Source organism: Glandiceps talaboti, chromosome 1 (genome assembly GCF_964340395.1).
Source record: "Glandiceps talaboti chromosome 1, keGlaTala1.1, whole genome shotgun sequence".
In the NCBI taxonomy this organism is placed as follows: domain Eukaryota; kingdom Metazoa; phylum Hemichordata; class Enteropneusta; family Spengelidae; genus Glandiceps; species Glandiceps talaboti.
This window is the reverse complement of record NC_135549.1, coordinates 31,767,332-31,782,257: the sequence shown is the minus strand read 5'-3', so window position 1 is coordinate 31,782,257 and position 14,926 is coordinate 31,767,332. Positions and strand designations below refer to the sequence as shown.

General features: G+C 37.0%; 1 protein-coding gene across 1 annotated transcript; it reads left to right on the top strand.

Annotated features, from left to right (window-relative positions):
* The first annotated feature begins 102 nt into the window (after positions 1–102).
* On the top strand, positions 103–6,026 carry LOC144440666 (putative serine/threonine-protein kinase drkD). The gene is made up of 7 exons (XM_078130054.1): positions 103–256; positions 607–722; positions 3,217–3,428; positions 3,704–3,852; positions 4,546–4,595; positions 4,768–4,905; positions 5,218–6,026. Exons 1-7 carry the CDS (start codon positions 198–200, stop codon positions 5,259–5,261), a joined length of 768 nt encoding a protein of 255 aa, XP_077986180.1. The 5' UTR covers positions 103–197; the 3' UTR covers positions 5,262–6,026.
* Positions 6,027–14,926: the final 8,900 nt, after the last annotated feature.

Sequence of the window (14,926 nt, the reverse complement as noted above, 5' to 3'; positions counted from 1 at the left end):
AATTAGTTTTGTACATACATTGATTTTTGAAGAGATTTCTCAATTTAAAGGCTCAGAAAATCGTGTAAAAAAGTCCATGTTATTTGATGTGTATTTTAGTTGGTCCTATATGCCAGGAGAGTGACCATACTGGTTCAGTGTCTTCTAAGGATATAAATCTGATCACGTGCCTTAGCTGTGAAAACAACTGCAAAGTTATGAAGGCTGAATACCAAGGGGGAGTTATTGTTGTCAATCAGTTCGGCTTGCCAGAAAGGTAATTATTCTTCATAAACATTCTCTGTTAAAATTGGGATCTATCAATAAATTGTCATCGGATTTTGAGCACCAAAGGTGTTATTTTAGTGGCGCAGATGACCATTGCATATGTACATAATGATGAAATAACACGCTCCTAGCGATACTGGAATGCATTACTAAAATTCCGACATTAGCAGAAACACTGTCTTGTATTCGATTATATCTCAACACAAACACAAAATAAATTTATATATTTTGCCTTGAACTCAAATGGTTTAATCATCACCACCACCACCACCACCACCACCACCACCACCACCACCATCATCATCATCATCATCACGACGACTACTCTCATTATTTCAGGACGAATGCTCCCAATTATCTCCAACGAGAGTTACTTCGTAGATACGATTTGATGAAGGAGTTGCAGAGTAATTTTATGGTTAGATGTCTTGCGAAGTGTTGTGAGCCAGATCAAGGTAAGTGATGTTGTGAGCCAGTTCAAGGTAATTGATGTTGTGAGCCAGTTCAAGGTAATTGATATCGTGAGCCAGATCAAGGTAATTCATATTGTGAGCCAGTTCAAGGTAATTGATGTTGTGAGCCTGGTCAAGGTAATTGATGTTGTGAGCCAGATCAAGGTAATTGATATTGTGAGCCAGTTCAAGGTAATTGATGTTGTGAGCCAGTTCAAGGTAATTGATGTTGTAAGCCAGATCAAGGTAATTGATGTTGTGAGCCAGATCAAGGTAATTGATAGTGTAAGCCAGATCAAGGTAAATGATGTTGTGAGCCAGTTCAAGGTAATTAATATTGTGAGCCAGATCAAGGTAATTCATGTTGTGAGCCAGTTCAAGGTAATTGATGTTGTGAGCCAGATCAAGGTAATTCATGTTGTGAGCCAGTTCAAGGTAATTGATATTGTGAGCCAGATCAAGGTAATTGATATTGTGAGCCAGATCAAGGTAATTGATATTGTGAGCCAGTTCATGGTAATTGATATTGTGAGCCAGTTCAAGGTAATTGATATTGTGAGCCAGTTCAAGGTAATTGATATTGTGAGCCAGTTCATGGTAATTGATATTGTGAGCCAGTTCAAGGTAATTGATATTGTGAGCCAGATCAAGGTAAATGATATTGTGAGCCAGTTCAAGGTAATTGATATTGTGAGCCAGTTCAAGGTAATTGATATTGTGAGCCAGATCAAGGTAAATGATATTGTGAGCCAGTTCAAGGTAATTGATATTGTGAGCCAGTTCAAGGTAATTGATATTGTGAGCCAGTTCAAGGTAATTGATATTGTGAGCCAAATCAAGGTAAATGATATTGTGAGCCAGATCAAGGTAATTCATATTGTGAGCCAGTTCAAGGTAATTCATATTGTGAGCTAGTTCAAAGTAATTGATGTTGTGAGCCAGGTCAAGGTAATTGATATTGTGAGCCAGATCAAGGTAAATGATATTGTGAGCCAGTTCATGGTAATTGATATTGTGAGCCAGATCAAGGTAATTGATATTGTGAGCCAGATCAAGGTAATTGATATTGTGAGCCAGATCAAGGTAAATGATATTGTGAGCCAGTTCATGGTAATTGATATTGTGAGCCAGATCAAGGTAAATGATATTGTGAGCCGGGCCAGTTCAAGGTAATTGATATTGTGAGCCAGTTCAAGGTAATTGATGTTGTGAGCCAGATCAAGGTAAATGATATTGTGAGCCAGTTCAAGGTAATTGATATTGTGAGCCAGATCAAGGTAAATGATATTGTGAGCCAGTTCAAGGTAATTGATGTTGTGAGCCAGTTCAAGGTAATTGATGTTGTGAGCCAGTTCAAGGTAACTGATGTTGTGAGCCAGTTAAAGGTAATTGATATTGTAAGCCAGATCAAGGTAATTGATATTGTGAGCCAGTTCAAGGTAATTGATGTTGTGAGTCAGTTCAAGGTAAGTGATGTTGTAAGCCAGTTCAAGGTAATTGATGTTGTGAGCCAGTTCAAGTTAAGTGATATTGTGAGCCAGATCAAGGTAATTGATGTAGTGAGCCAGTTCAAGGTAAGTGATGTTGTGAGCCAGTTCAAGGTAATTGATATTGTAAGCCAGTTCAAGGTAAGTGATGTTGTGAGCCAGTTCAAGGTAATTGATGTTGTGAGCCAGATCAAGGTAATTGATATTGTGAGCCAGTTCAAGGTAATTGATGTTGTGAGCCAGTTCAAGGTAATTGATGTTGTGAGCCAGTTCAAGGTAATTGATATTGTAAGCCAGTTCAAGGTAAGTGATGTTGTGAGCCAGTTCAAGGTAATTGATATTGTAAGCCAGTTCAAGGTAATTGATGTTGTAAGCCAGTTCAAGGTAATCGATGTTGTAAGCCAGTTCATGGCAATTGATGTTGTGAGCCAGTTCAAGGTAATTGATGTTGTAAGCCAGTTCAAGGAAATTGTTGTACAACACATCACGAAACTGGGGAAGTGTTAGGTTTTCCTAAAATATGCCAATATTCAGACTACATTTGTGATATATAGTTGCTTTCATATTTTAGTCTGCGATTATATCTTGAAAATATTCAGTTATGACGATAAGCATGTTGGTTTAGTGGAAAATAACATGCTTAGAGGCCAAGATTTCAATCCTATGTTCTCACATTAGTGTTGTCTTACCAGTGGAACTATAAGGATTACATACTAGAATTATTGCTTTTATCTGTATTCAAAAGTTCCTGTTGCTCTGACACATCACTTTTTTCAAACCTAAATGTTAATTTTAATCCGAACTTTGCCTCAATCTTATTATGGCTAGTTATTATTTTTGCTAATTAATCGATTTGTTTGATCAGTTAATTGAGGTATTGGTTGATTAGCTTGCTGGTATTATCATATTTGATTTATCTGAAACGAGTTTTGGTTCTTAGTTTCATTTGTTATTATCGGTTGCGTTATGTTTCATGAGATAACTTACTCAAACCTTTTAATCTTTTCTAGGGAATTTCTGGCTGTTAACAGAATTCATGGAACTTCAATCTTTACAAGAAGTATTGGCTAATCAAGATATTGTTCTTGACTGGGACGTTAAAACAAATATGGCGTATGATGTGTGTCATGGACTGCTAAATTTGCATTGTAGACAAGAACCTATGGTGCTTGGTAAAATAGGAACAGATATGTTTCAAGTTGATCAACAGAAACATGTCAAGGTATGTCAAGGGGTGTACTCAGAAATAAAGGAGAGTAATTAGAATTCATTTCATAACAGCAAAACAACAACAACAACAACAACAACAACAACAACAACAACAGTATATTGCCAACAAGTTAATGCATACGAATTATCTATGAATGTTTAAATACTCCATATGCAAACAATGTCACATAGTAGAATATCAAGTTAATTACATGATACAGAATATAATCTATATGTTGCAATTTAGCTGACATATTTGTTACAATTGTATTAATCTCTTAATTTCAGCTGTATGACGTTTCTGGCGTACACACTCTAACAGATTCACTGGAGAGCCTCTACAAGGCTGAGGATGCATATATCCCACCAGAACACCTCAGGGAGAAGATAAATGGGGGAAAAGATGAAAAATACAGTTTGGAAACTGAGAGTTATGGGTGAGCAAATGAAAGGTTCTTTGCAACACCATTATTTCTAAATAGTACTATATTTTGCTAATCTATAAGGTACGTCGTGATGGGGCGCCTTCCCGTATCAGTCAATCCGTTCACTATCTATAGCTAGAGCTGGTCGGTGAGGGCGGAGCGACACGACGTATTTTACAGTCTAATCTTCTATTGTTACTAGATATACTAGGTCAATATACATGTATCTATTGTTACTAGATATACTAGGTCAATATACATGTATCTATTGTTACTAGATATACAAGGTCAATATACATGTATCTATTGTTACTAGATATACAAGGTCAATATACATGTATCTATTGTTACTAGATATACTAGGTCAATATACATGTATCTATTGTTACTAGATATACTAGGTCAATACACATGTATCTATCGTGTTTACAGTATACTAGGTCAATACACATGTATATATCGTGTTTACAGGCAATCAATGACAATATATTAATGTATATATTTATGAAATCATAATATCTGTATGCACAGACACGTTTAAAACATTGTCATAATAAAAGCATACACAATTATACTTGACTTTGTTTTTTACCAACAAAAACTTGGCTGATATGGTCTAAATCCAAAGCCTCGGTTGCATTTATTGATTATTTTCGTTTTCGCTGACGATCAGTTTAACATTACATTTTTTTTTGTTTAAAACAGAGCTGGGGTTGTTTTATTTGAAATTGCTACAAGACTGCCACCCTTTCAGGGTAAGTGAACTTTGATAATACAGATAGAACAATGTCAAAGAAAAACACAGACAGAGTTTGTTTTATTTTCTACTTACTCATGGTTTTGAGCGGTATTGAAATTCTGAATGAAGTACATTTTAAAAAATCCTTTACATGCATTACGGTAGAATATTATTCTCCATTATTGCAGGTAAAACAGATCGTGAAATCTATACCTTCCTAACTGATGGAAACCTAGAAGAACTGCCAGTCAACTGTCCACTGACTTACAGAGTCGTTACAGATGGACTGCGAGCAACTGATAGACAAAAAAGAAAGTCTCTTCGATGTAAGTGTGATCGATTTTTTTTTAAATAAGTGCATTTAATTCGACTTGTAATGGAAAACCAAATTCCATGTTTGTACCTTTCATTTTATTGTTAAAAATATTTTTTTTTGAGTGCTTCAAAATGTTTAATACTCTTTACGTGTTCCATAACTGAAACTTGCCGCCGCCGCCGCCGCCGCCGTCGTCGTCGTCGTCGTCGTCGTCGTCGTCGTCGTTGTTGTTGTTGTTGTTGTTGTTGTTGTTTCAAAATTGAAGAGCAAGGTTCCTATCAAAGATGATTCTGTAAGATTCAATAATTGTATCTTTGCACAGATGCTGTTTCTGAGTTGAACAGGCAAAAAACAAGTCAGATATAACTTCGCTGAAATGAAGTAAAGCCTCGTCAGTCTGACAAAACAGACCAACAGCCGTCACCAGATACAAATGCAGTGCCATTTCTGGACCTTGAGTGACTATAGACTCGACGAGCAAATAAAAAAAACTATATTCAGCCTTTTTTACCATTTCCCAGAAACTTTGAGTTCTATTTTATTAGTATTTATTTTTTTTACTTGCTGTATAAAATATTTGTCCATGTCTGTTGGAAATGCAATTTTAAATTTAGCCACATGTATATGTACTAATTAGCGATAGAACACTACAAGGTTAAGAATAACGTATTATATCTAAGCTGATATCCTACACTGCAGACACTGTTTAGCGTCATTGATATTTACTGATCACACTCTTGTCTGTCAGTCTATGTTAATACTGGTAGCAAAGCAAAGAGTTCAAAGTATATCGGTTACAAATCACTTTGAATACAGCGTGACTGCTACTGATCTTCTGCGAACTTACTTCTCGTCAGTGTGGCTATCAGATAACGTACATTGAATGTATAAATCTATCAAGAGGAAGACAAAGGATCTTGACAGTAATTAATGGTACATTGTGAGATATAATAAACTCTAGGGGGCATGAGAAGATGCATTTGCACAATCTATAAGACTTATGATTTGTATCAGCAATTGAGATTATTGGGGATTATCATCAGAGATTATCGGAGATTGTCAGATTATGAGTACAATTGTTATTCTATCCACGTCTTATTAGGATAATGGCAACCATATAGTGACAATAATAAAACAGAATTACTTTAATCAATGTGATTACATTTTGTATTTAAATCCTATAATATATATATATATATATGTTTTTATGAAGTGCCATTGCATAGTAGAGACAAAATATAGTTTTCATAATATCATTATTAGATCTCTATGAAAATATATGTATATAAAATAGTAATAAAATTCATTTAAAAAAGAAACATGTGAATAAGAACTGTGTAATTATTCCTTATCGACTACGCAACACTTTTGTCTTCTTGCATTGTACACCAATGTAACAAACCAGTCAAATACTGGGAAAAATACAGACCCTGGTCCAGATAAAAGGCCATTCTGCTATGCATGCACATGCTGTTGTATAAATGCATGTGTATTAGAAAACAAAAACACTTTACACTGATTGGCATATTAGTCCCAAGCTTGTGTGATAGATACGTTACACTTGCATTCAAGACTTCCAGTTGTAGCATTCTTTACGGACCTCTTTCGGGAACTAGCAGAATTTACGGCAGAGGGGCTGAGGAGAAGATTGGTTTTTATTAATGTTATATACTGCACCAGATTGTAAGATGGTATTACACAAGTGTCGGTGGTATTAATGCTTAGTTCTATTGCTGTAACCCGCTCAAACACATGACATTTCTTGTTGTCTTAGGGACATAGTTTGGAAAATCGAATGCCTATCTAATCAACCAGCAGGTACTTATCAATTAGAAGTCTGATTCAGAAATTGGAATGTAAATTTACACTAATATATGTAGCAAACCAAAGAAGAATTGTACACTCCAAGAACTCTACCCTCCAAGAACTCTACCGTCAAGAACTCTACCCTCCAAGATGTTGCAATTTCGCATAATCCGATATACTTGAATGCGAGTTTACCAAACTCACTGTGGGGTCTGTGATATATACTGTTGTATTTTTCTTAAACGTGTGAGGTTCACATACTCGAAATTTTCTAACAGCAGTTCGGGGACTAGGGTGATGTAAACTTTGTCCCCGACTGACGTTTGCACGTACTTCGTAGTAGGATAGGTTTGTCAACTCACAAACGGACAATGGAATTTCACCATCTAGATGTCTTATATATTGGCGCTATATTTCCATTCCCGTCTCATCTGCAATTGTGTTTGTATATGATAAAGAACGAGAAGTGTATAGATTGTCACTGTGAATTTTAGCGGGAACATGTAAAAGTACGATAGAGGTAACTGTACCCTGTGAATGACAGATTATGCTGTGACAAGCCATCGACAAACTATCGCCCATGTACTACTCGAGTGTCAAATGAATTTGTAGAATAATTAGTTGGTCAAGAAAGATACAAACAGCTGCACTATGCTGTAGGATTTTACACTGGAGCTAGGCTGCTAATCGAACTAACTAATAATAGCATCGCTTCCATCATAAAGAACTAACACAAGTTAGATGTTTGCCAATCACAAATAACCCGGCGCCAAACCCGGGCATCCCCAGTAGCGGTGTTTACAAGTACAATACTGTAATCTGCTATTTTTCTGTACCTAAAATCATACAAACATTGTTTCATTATGTCCAATTTCCATTTGGTTTTACTACTGTAGCTGTAACTAAATCACGGTCTTTCTAATTTCTAATGGATATAAAGTTCACTACATTGCGATAACAAATTGTGTAAATTAGAGGAAAAATCAAATATATCTCGTTTAACAGTACACGAAAACTAGAAATGGCAAAATTTCCATATAATATGGTTCTAATCGCATCTATGTCAGTTATACGATGACATCTAGGTGCGTCGTAAAATAACATTATCTGGGGAGGTACACTGAGCCGGTACCACGGTCGAGAAATGGTAAGTGCAATATCACAAGTACGAGTGTAACCATACAACCAGTGACTGGCAAATATTTACAAGTGGAACTTGCTACAGACAGGTAAAGGAAATAAATGAATTGGGTTGGGTTGGATTAATAATAACACTTGTCACATGATGTTGGAACGAAAGAGACGAAAGATCTAGACTTGTACTGCATTTCATGTTTTGATAAGAACAGTTTATGGCCTCTTTACAACATTCACTGACACATTTCTAGTTCCCCTGGCATTTCATGTACACACAAAGCGGCCATAAAACTATTCTTATCAAACCATAGTGTGTAACACAAGTCTCCAACATGCTATACCAAGTGTTATTAATCCGATTCATTTACTTACTTTCCATGTTTGTAACAAGTTCCCGTTTGTAAATGCTTACCTGACTCTGCAATAAGTAATTAAGACAGTGATTGCAATTTAGATTAATATAAGGCAGAGTTGAGATAAAGACATATGCTTGCACCATAATTTTATTTTGTGTGATAAATGAATACTTAGGTCACGTGACAATGCTGTAAATAGAATACAAAAGAAAGACGAGAAGAGGAAATATTAGAAATCCGATACTAGTGTCACATGTATAAAAAGAATGTTTCTTTGCATATGTTTTCTTCCAGACGGCTTAATGTTTGTTTTCGGTATGAATACATAATATACAGCCTTCAGTTGTAGGTTTGTAATACTAATAGTATAGTTTATTCATTAAACTTCCACAAATGATATAATATCACATTTATTCATCTATTCATCATTTCAATATTATGACGTCATCTTTATATATGCTACGATCTGTGTGTGTCTCTTTCTTTATGTTTCTTCTGGTCAATCTTGTTATTCCTTCAACTGGGAAATAACTGCCTTTCTCAATCACGGTTGGAGAAATGCCCACTCTGTTTCTGAATGGAAGTAGTTGACTATGAAACCAATTAAACAGCTAAATACCAATGTGGATAATCGCCCGAAGGAAGTGGTAATTTTAGAGACCATACACTTCGGGGTATTTTAATAGGACCTAACCGATACCCTCACAGTACATGTCTGCAACTTGTCAACATGAACGTGATCTTTAGCTTTTAGTGTGATTAGTAGTACTTTAAACAAGAGAACACTCCAGTGCTGAACTATCAAACTATACGAAAGTACAAAGGCTTTAAAATTGTACACAAGGTCTCTGGTAACTCGAGCCTGTAAATTTTGCACTCAAAAGCGAGAATGTTAATTTGTTGGGTTGATATTATACATAACTGCACGTAGTTATTAATCTTACTATGTGTAATAGGTTTAAGAAAGGTTAAACGAATTGCTTCTGTGATAACGCTATAGCTTGGGGCCTATATAGATGTTCAATTATGGAAACACTTAAAGACATTGATACCCTATGTTTTCCATTCTATGCGGTTTGACCTTTTGTCTCAGTGTCTAGCCTTGAGTCGAAAAACTAACAATTTGTAAAAGTATGCCTTATATCCATAACACTTCGGAATAGTATGCCTTATATCCATAACACTTCGGAATAGTATGTCTTACTAGTATATTCACTGAAGGTAAGAAGGGAAAATATTCAAATGGGTTCAAAATGAATGATTTTTGGAAGAGTATGTCATATCACGTCAAGAACAGCTGATTATTATGAACAATTTGATTTTCATGACCTTTGAGTTAAGAAGCACAAAATTTGAATTTTCCAGGTTTACTAAATTATTTCACTTTCGCTTTACAAGTTATAGGTTCAAGGTATAATGATACAGTGATAAGTGTTTGTGACAATGATATGGTGCAGAGTAAAACGATGCCATTTGAATAGTGAACCCCATGAGTCACCTGTGACTAATTGACCGGTAAGATAACGGAATAATGAAAAGGAAAACTGAGATAAGTTTCTATCTTAACAACTGACTGTGACGTTTTGAATTGCTATCAGTCGTGTTTGTAACTCAATAAATTGCTTAATGTGTAAAATGGCAGGAAAAAAGTGAGACACACTTTTGTTATGTGTGAAGTGGACATTCTAAAACAACAAAGAAATGGAAAATCGGGTGACAGGTGGTCTCTTCCGGGGCATTTATATTGGCTCCTTGAGATAATCAAGACACCTCTATTCATACCTTGAACAAACTCTTACTTTCAGTCAAAGACAATAGAAAATACGATAGCATTTAAGAGAAGAGAAAAAACTTTCAGAAAATATATAGGTTGATGGTGTAAACTTTATTCATTGTTGGAAAACAATAACTTGAAAATATGTCACCATTCAAATCTTCCTTTTGTGCATCTCCACCTTAAGTTTGTTATTGTACGTACAGGACGTGAACTAGGGAAACACGAGTGATCACTTGTACTCGCAACTAAATCAACTATTTTTAGTGATATTTCAACACCAACATTATGTGCAGACTGGAGGTGACATAGCAAGTACATGTGTATGCTGGAGGTGACATAGCTAGTACATGTGTATGCTGGAGGTGACATAGCTAGTACATGTGTAGGCTGGAGGTGACATAGCTAGTACATGTGTAGGCTGGAGGTGACATAGCTAGTACATGTGTAGGCTGGAGGTGACATAGCTAGTACATGTGTAGGCTGGAGGTGACATAGCTAGTACATGTGTAGGCTGGAGGTGACATAGCTAGTACATGTGTAGCCTGCTGGAGGTGACATAGCTAGTACATGTGTATGCTGGAGGTGACATAGCTAGTACATGTGTAGCCTGCTGGAGGTGACATAGCTAGTACATGTGTATGCTGGAGGTGACATAGCTAGTACATGTGTAGGCTGGAGGTGACATAGCTAGTACATGTGTATGCTGGAGGTGACATAGCTAGTACATGTGTATGCTAGAGGTGACATAGCTAGTACATGTGTAGCCTGCTGGAGGTGACATAGCTAGTACATGTGTAGGCTGGAGGTGACATAGCTAGTACATGTGTATGCTGGAGGTGACATAGCTAGTGTAGGCTGGAGGTGACATAGCTAGTACATGTGTATGCTGGAGGTGACATAGCTAGTACATGTGTAGGCTGGAGGTGACATAGCTAGTACATGTGTATGCTGGAGGTGACATAGCTAGTACATGTGTAGGCTGGAGGTGACATAGCTAGTACATGTGCAGGCTGGAGGTGACATAGCTAGTACATGTGTATGCTGGAGGTGACATAGCTAGTACATGTGTAGGCTGGAAGTGACATAGCTAGTACATGTGTAGCCTGGAGGTGACATAGCTAGTACATGTGTAGGCTGGAGGTGACATAGATAGTACATGTGTAGGCTGGAGGTGACATAGATAGTACATGTGTATGCTGGAGGTGACATAGCGAGTACAGGTGTATGCTGGAGGTGACATAGCTAGTACATGTGTAGGCTGGAGGTGACATAGCTAGTACATGTGTATGCTGGAGGTGACATAGCTAGTACATGTGTATGCTGGAGGTGACATAGCTAGTACATGTGTATGCTGGAGGTGACATAGCTAGTACATGTGTAGGCTGGAGGTGACATAGCTAGTACATGTGTAGGCTGGAGGTGACATGGCTAGTACATGTGTATGCTGGAGGTGACATAGCTAGTACATGTGTAGGCTGGAGGTGACATAGCTAGTACATGTGTATGCTGGAGGTGACATAGCTAGTACATGTGTAGGCTGGAAGTGACATAGCTAGTACATGTGTATGCTGGAGGTGACATAGCTAGTACATGTGTAGGCTGGAGGTGACATAGCTAGTACATGTGTATACACATTTTAGTTACAATTTATTTCCTGTATATACAACAACAAACTTTTCACACATTTTATAGGGTTTACAAACATGGACTTGGTCTGTGTTTTTTCAAATTGTACTTCAAGTAAAAGTTGTTTTAAAATCCCTAGATGGATATATACCCATTTGTCATCCGCATGGCCACTTTAAAGTCAGCAATTATAGAATTATTGATGTACTATAAACAAAGCATGCACACGAATCGTAAAAATATTCATATGCAATCTCGCCATAGTTTGTTTCAATGCCAAGGCCACTCGACTAAATTTTAAAAGTGCAATGCCCTCAAAGTATTAACCAAAATAATGTACAATTCGGAAGTGTGCGTTATTGCTTGACTTTGTTTGTAGAATGTTACTAGTTAGACTGCTAACAGACCTGATCTCAGTTTATAGTTTGCATGATTTAATACGTTCCACTCCGTATAAGCGAGTTCTTCCTGAAAGTTAAACAAACAAGTCTATATTTGTACCACTGGATTAAGTGCACTGTCTAAGCTACTAAAACGGGGATAAAGTACAGGAAACGATAATAAACACGTGTTTGTCTTTAGGGATGGAAGGTCACTTAAGGATAACACAAAAAACTATGTATGATAGTAATTGCTACCAATATACGCTATCGGGCTACGTAACTTGCTGTGATTACAGCATATTACCATACTACCCCTAATCTTATGCGCGTTTTAAAAATCGACATTCTAGCTAAATATTAGTTCTTATACTCAGGTAAAATATGGCGAAGTGTTGATTATTTTAAGTTTTTACGATTTTGTCTTTAATTGATCTAATTTAGAATGGGGGTCATTGGTTAAAATCTCCGTCGGAGTTCTGTAGACATTTACGAGTTGCGTGAAATATAAGCTTTACGGTATGCTAGTGCACAGACTGTGGCTAGTGACGGTTATTACAGTTACGAGTAGATTGGACTTCTGTCTCTACTTACGCTCTGATTTATCAGCTACCAATTCAGTTGATTTCATCCAGAATGGAAGGCGTTAAACATATACTCGTCTGTTTCTTCTTACTTCTGACACTTTCAAGTTCTCTGATTGACAGCGCTGGTACCAAAAACTCTAAGAGGAAATCGGAGAGAAAAGGGAGAAACCGTTGCAGGGATCTGATGGAAAGTTATGAGCAGAAATTTGGGAGGCTGACGCAGTTGAACGCGCAAATGCAACAAGCAATAGTTGCGCTAACAACGGCTAACACGCGACAGGCTGAGAGAATGTCCGAACTACAAAGCACGATGATGGAATTAAGAGAATTGTTTATACACAACATGGGTAATACAAGGCAAGGTAAGACTAACGAATTTTTGCCCATTTAATCAATTTGAAGGTCATGTTTAAAGGTTAAGGGATATTGTAGGTCACAGGAAAGAATGTGTGGCATATCGTGAAAGATAGTGTATATTGTGTCTTATATACTGTCAAACGTTATTGCTACAAGTTGATAATGTAAAACTTAACGTTTATCAGTTCACTCTATATCCTTACACATTTAAATTCTCCAATGTTTTTAATTAAGGTTTGCGTATTTTCTTTTACTTATGTGTGATAAGCTGTTACATGTAGACTGATTTATGATATACGTGGATAAAGTTGATTTTTTTAGTCGTTGCCCTCATGTATATGTATTATACTTAAATACATCCTATCTTCGTCAAGTCATTATTTCAAATTTCTCTCTATATAGAATGCGTTTGTCCCACAAAGATGGCTGATATCATACCGGTTACCATGGCACCGTTAGCATCGGGAGAGAAAACACAATATCAGAAAATAACGGATCAAAGCGAAGGGGATAAAATTCAGATTGGGGCTATATTGTCAACAGTTGACACCACGTCAATCGATAGACAAGATGAACACATGGAAGGGTTGTCTAGTAGAGGTGTAACTATCGCTGATTTGGAGGATAGAGATACTAAAAGAACTGCCGACCGACTGGAATCAACGTACAGAGAATCAAATACTACATCTACAGTGAAATCCGACATGATGATACTTTCAACCGGAGAGGAAACGGTGAAAGTATCACCTGTAGTACACTCGATTGAGTCAACATCGAATACCGAAATTCCAAACATTCCCTATGGAACGAAAATGTTAGGACTTGCCCAAGATGAAACTATGAGTAATATATCATATTCAACTAATGTAGAGGATGGTCTTACCAGTAGCGTTGATGTTACGAATAAACAAAAATTATCATCAACTGTAAAACAACGAACTGAAATTGATTGGCAAGCCAGAATTGAAAAAACAGAACCAGAGGAAGTTCAAACCACCGGTACGGCACGCACTTTAGAACTTATTGCTGATCTGAATGTCGTCAGTCAGGCGCCGATGACAAAGTCGAATGATAACAGCAGAGTATACCAAGTAACCACAGGGAAAGGTTTGAATGCAAATCATAAGATGGAAAACATCGTATCTACTACAAACTCAGCAAATGATGACAATCCAAGTGATGGTGGCAAGATTAGTGCAATTAAAGCGTCACATACTCATCCATTGCTCGCTATTACTGAAGAAAATGTACCATCAAGTAACTATGAGGGAAAGAGAACACCAATAGAAAACAATTCCAGGAAAGTGACACAAAAACTAACTGTCGTTACGAATGAATTTATACCACTAGCGTCAAAAACAGAATCAATAGAATGGATGCCAGAGACGACAGCGATACTGGAGTCAACGACAGCGATGAAGGAATCGATGCGAGAATACAAGATGGATTCTATAGAATTGATACCAGAGCCGACAGAATCAACGGAATTGATACCAGAGCCGACAGAATCAATGGAATTGATACCACAGCCGACAGAATCAATGGAAGCAATACCAACGTCAACGACAGCAATGGAGGAATCTATACTAGAATTCACGACAGAAAGGAATGAATTTATACCAGAATCCATCACAAGAACGATAGCTATGTCGAGAATAGAAAAGGAAGGATCAACAACGCCACCCGCCTCTTCCAATGCAATGAAACTATCATCAGAACCAAGTAACCCTAGTAAATTATCATCAGAACCAACTACTAACACCAGAAAAATATCGACAACGCATGGGACTACTACGATCGCCAAAGGAGTGTCACCACTTTCCACAACGCCGACCAATTACCAGTTGATAGACAGATTCCCGTCCCCTACTTCGTCAAATAGAATACCTAGTCCTGATGCAAGTACTCATAGATATATTATGCCACAAACTGTTCAACAAGAGTCAAGTACAATAAAGGAGGATTTCAACGATCACGTCAAAACCGAAAAACTGTTGACAAATAT

Bases quoted from the DNA above. Each gene is read 5' to 3' on its own strand.
- LOC144440666 (XM_078130054.1), top strand. From the start codon at position 198: ATGAAGGCTGAATACCAAGGGGGAGTTATTGTTGTCAATCAGTTCGGC. The intron at 3,429-3,703 runs GTATGTCAAGGG...TCTTAATTTCAG, and splicing joins ATCAACAGAAACATGTCAAG to CTGTATGACGTTTCTGGCGT. The intron at 4,906-5,217 runs GTAAGTGTGATC...ATCTTTGCACAG, and splicing joins AAAAAGAAAGTCTCTTCGAT to ATGCTGTTTCTGAGTTGAAC.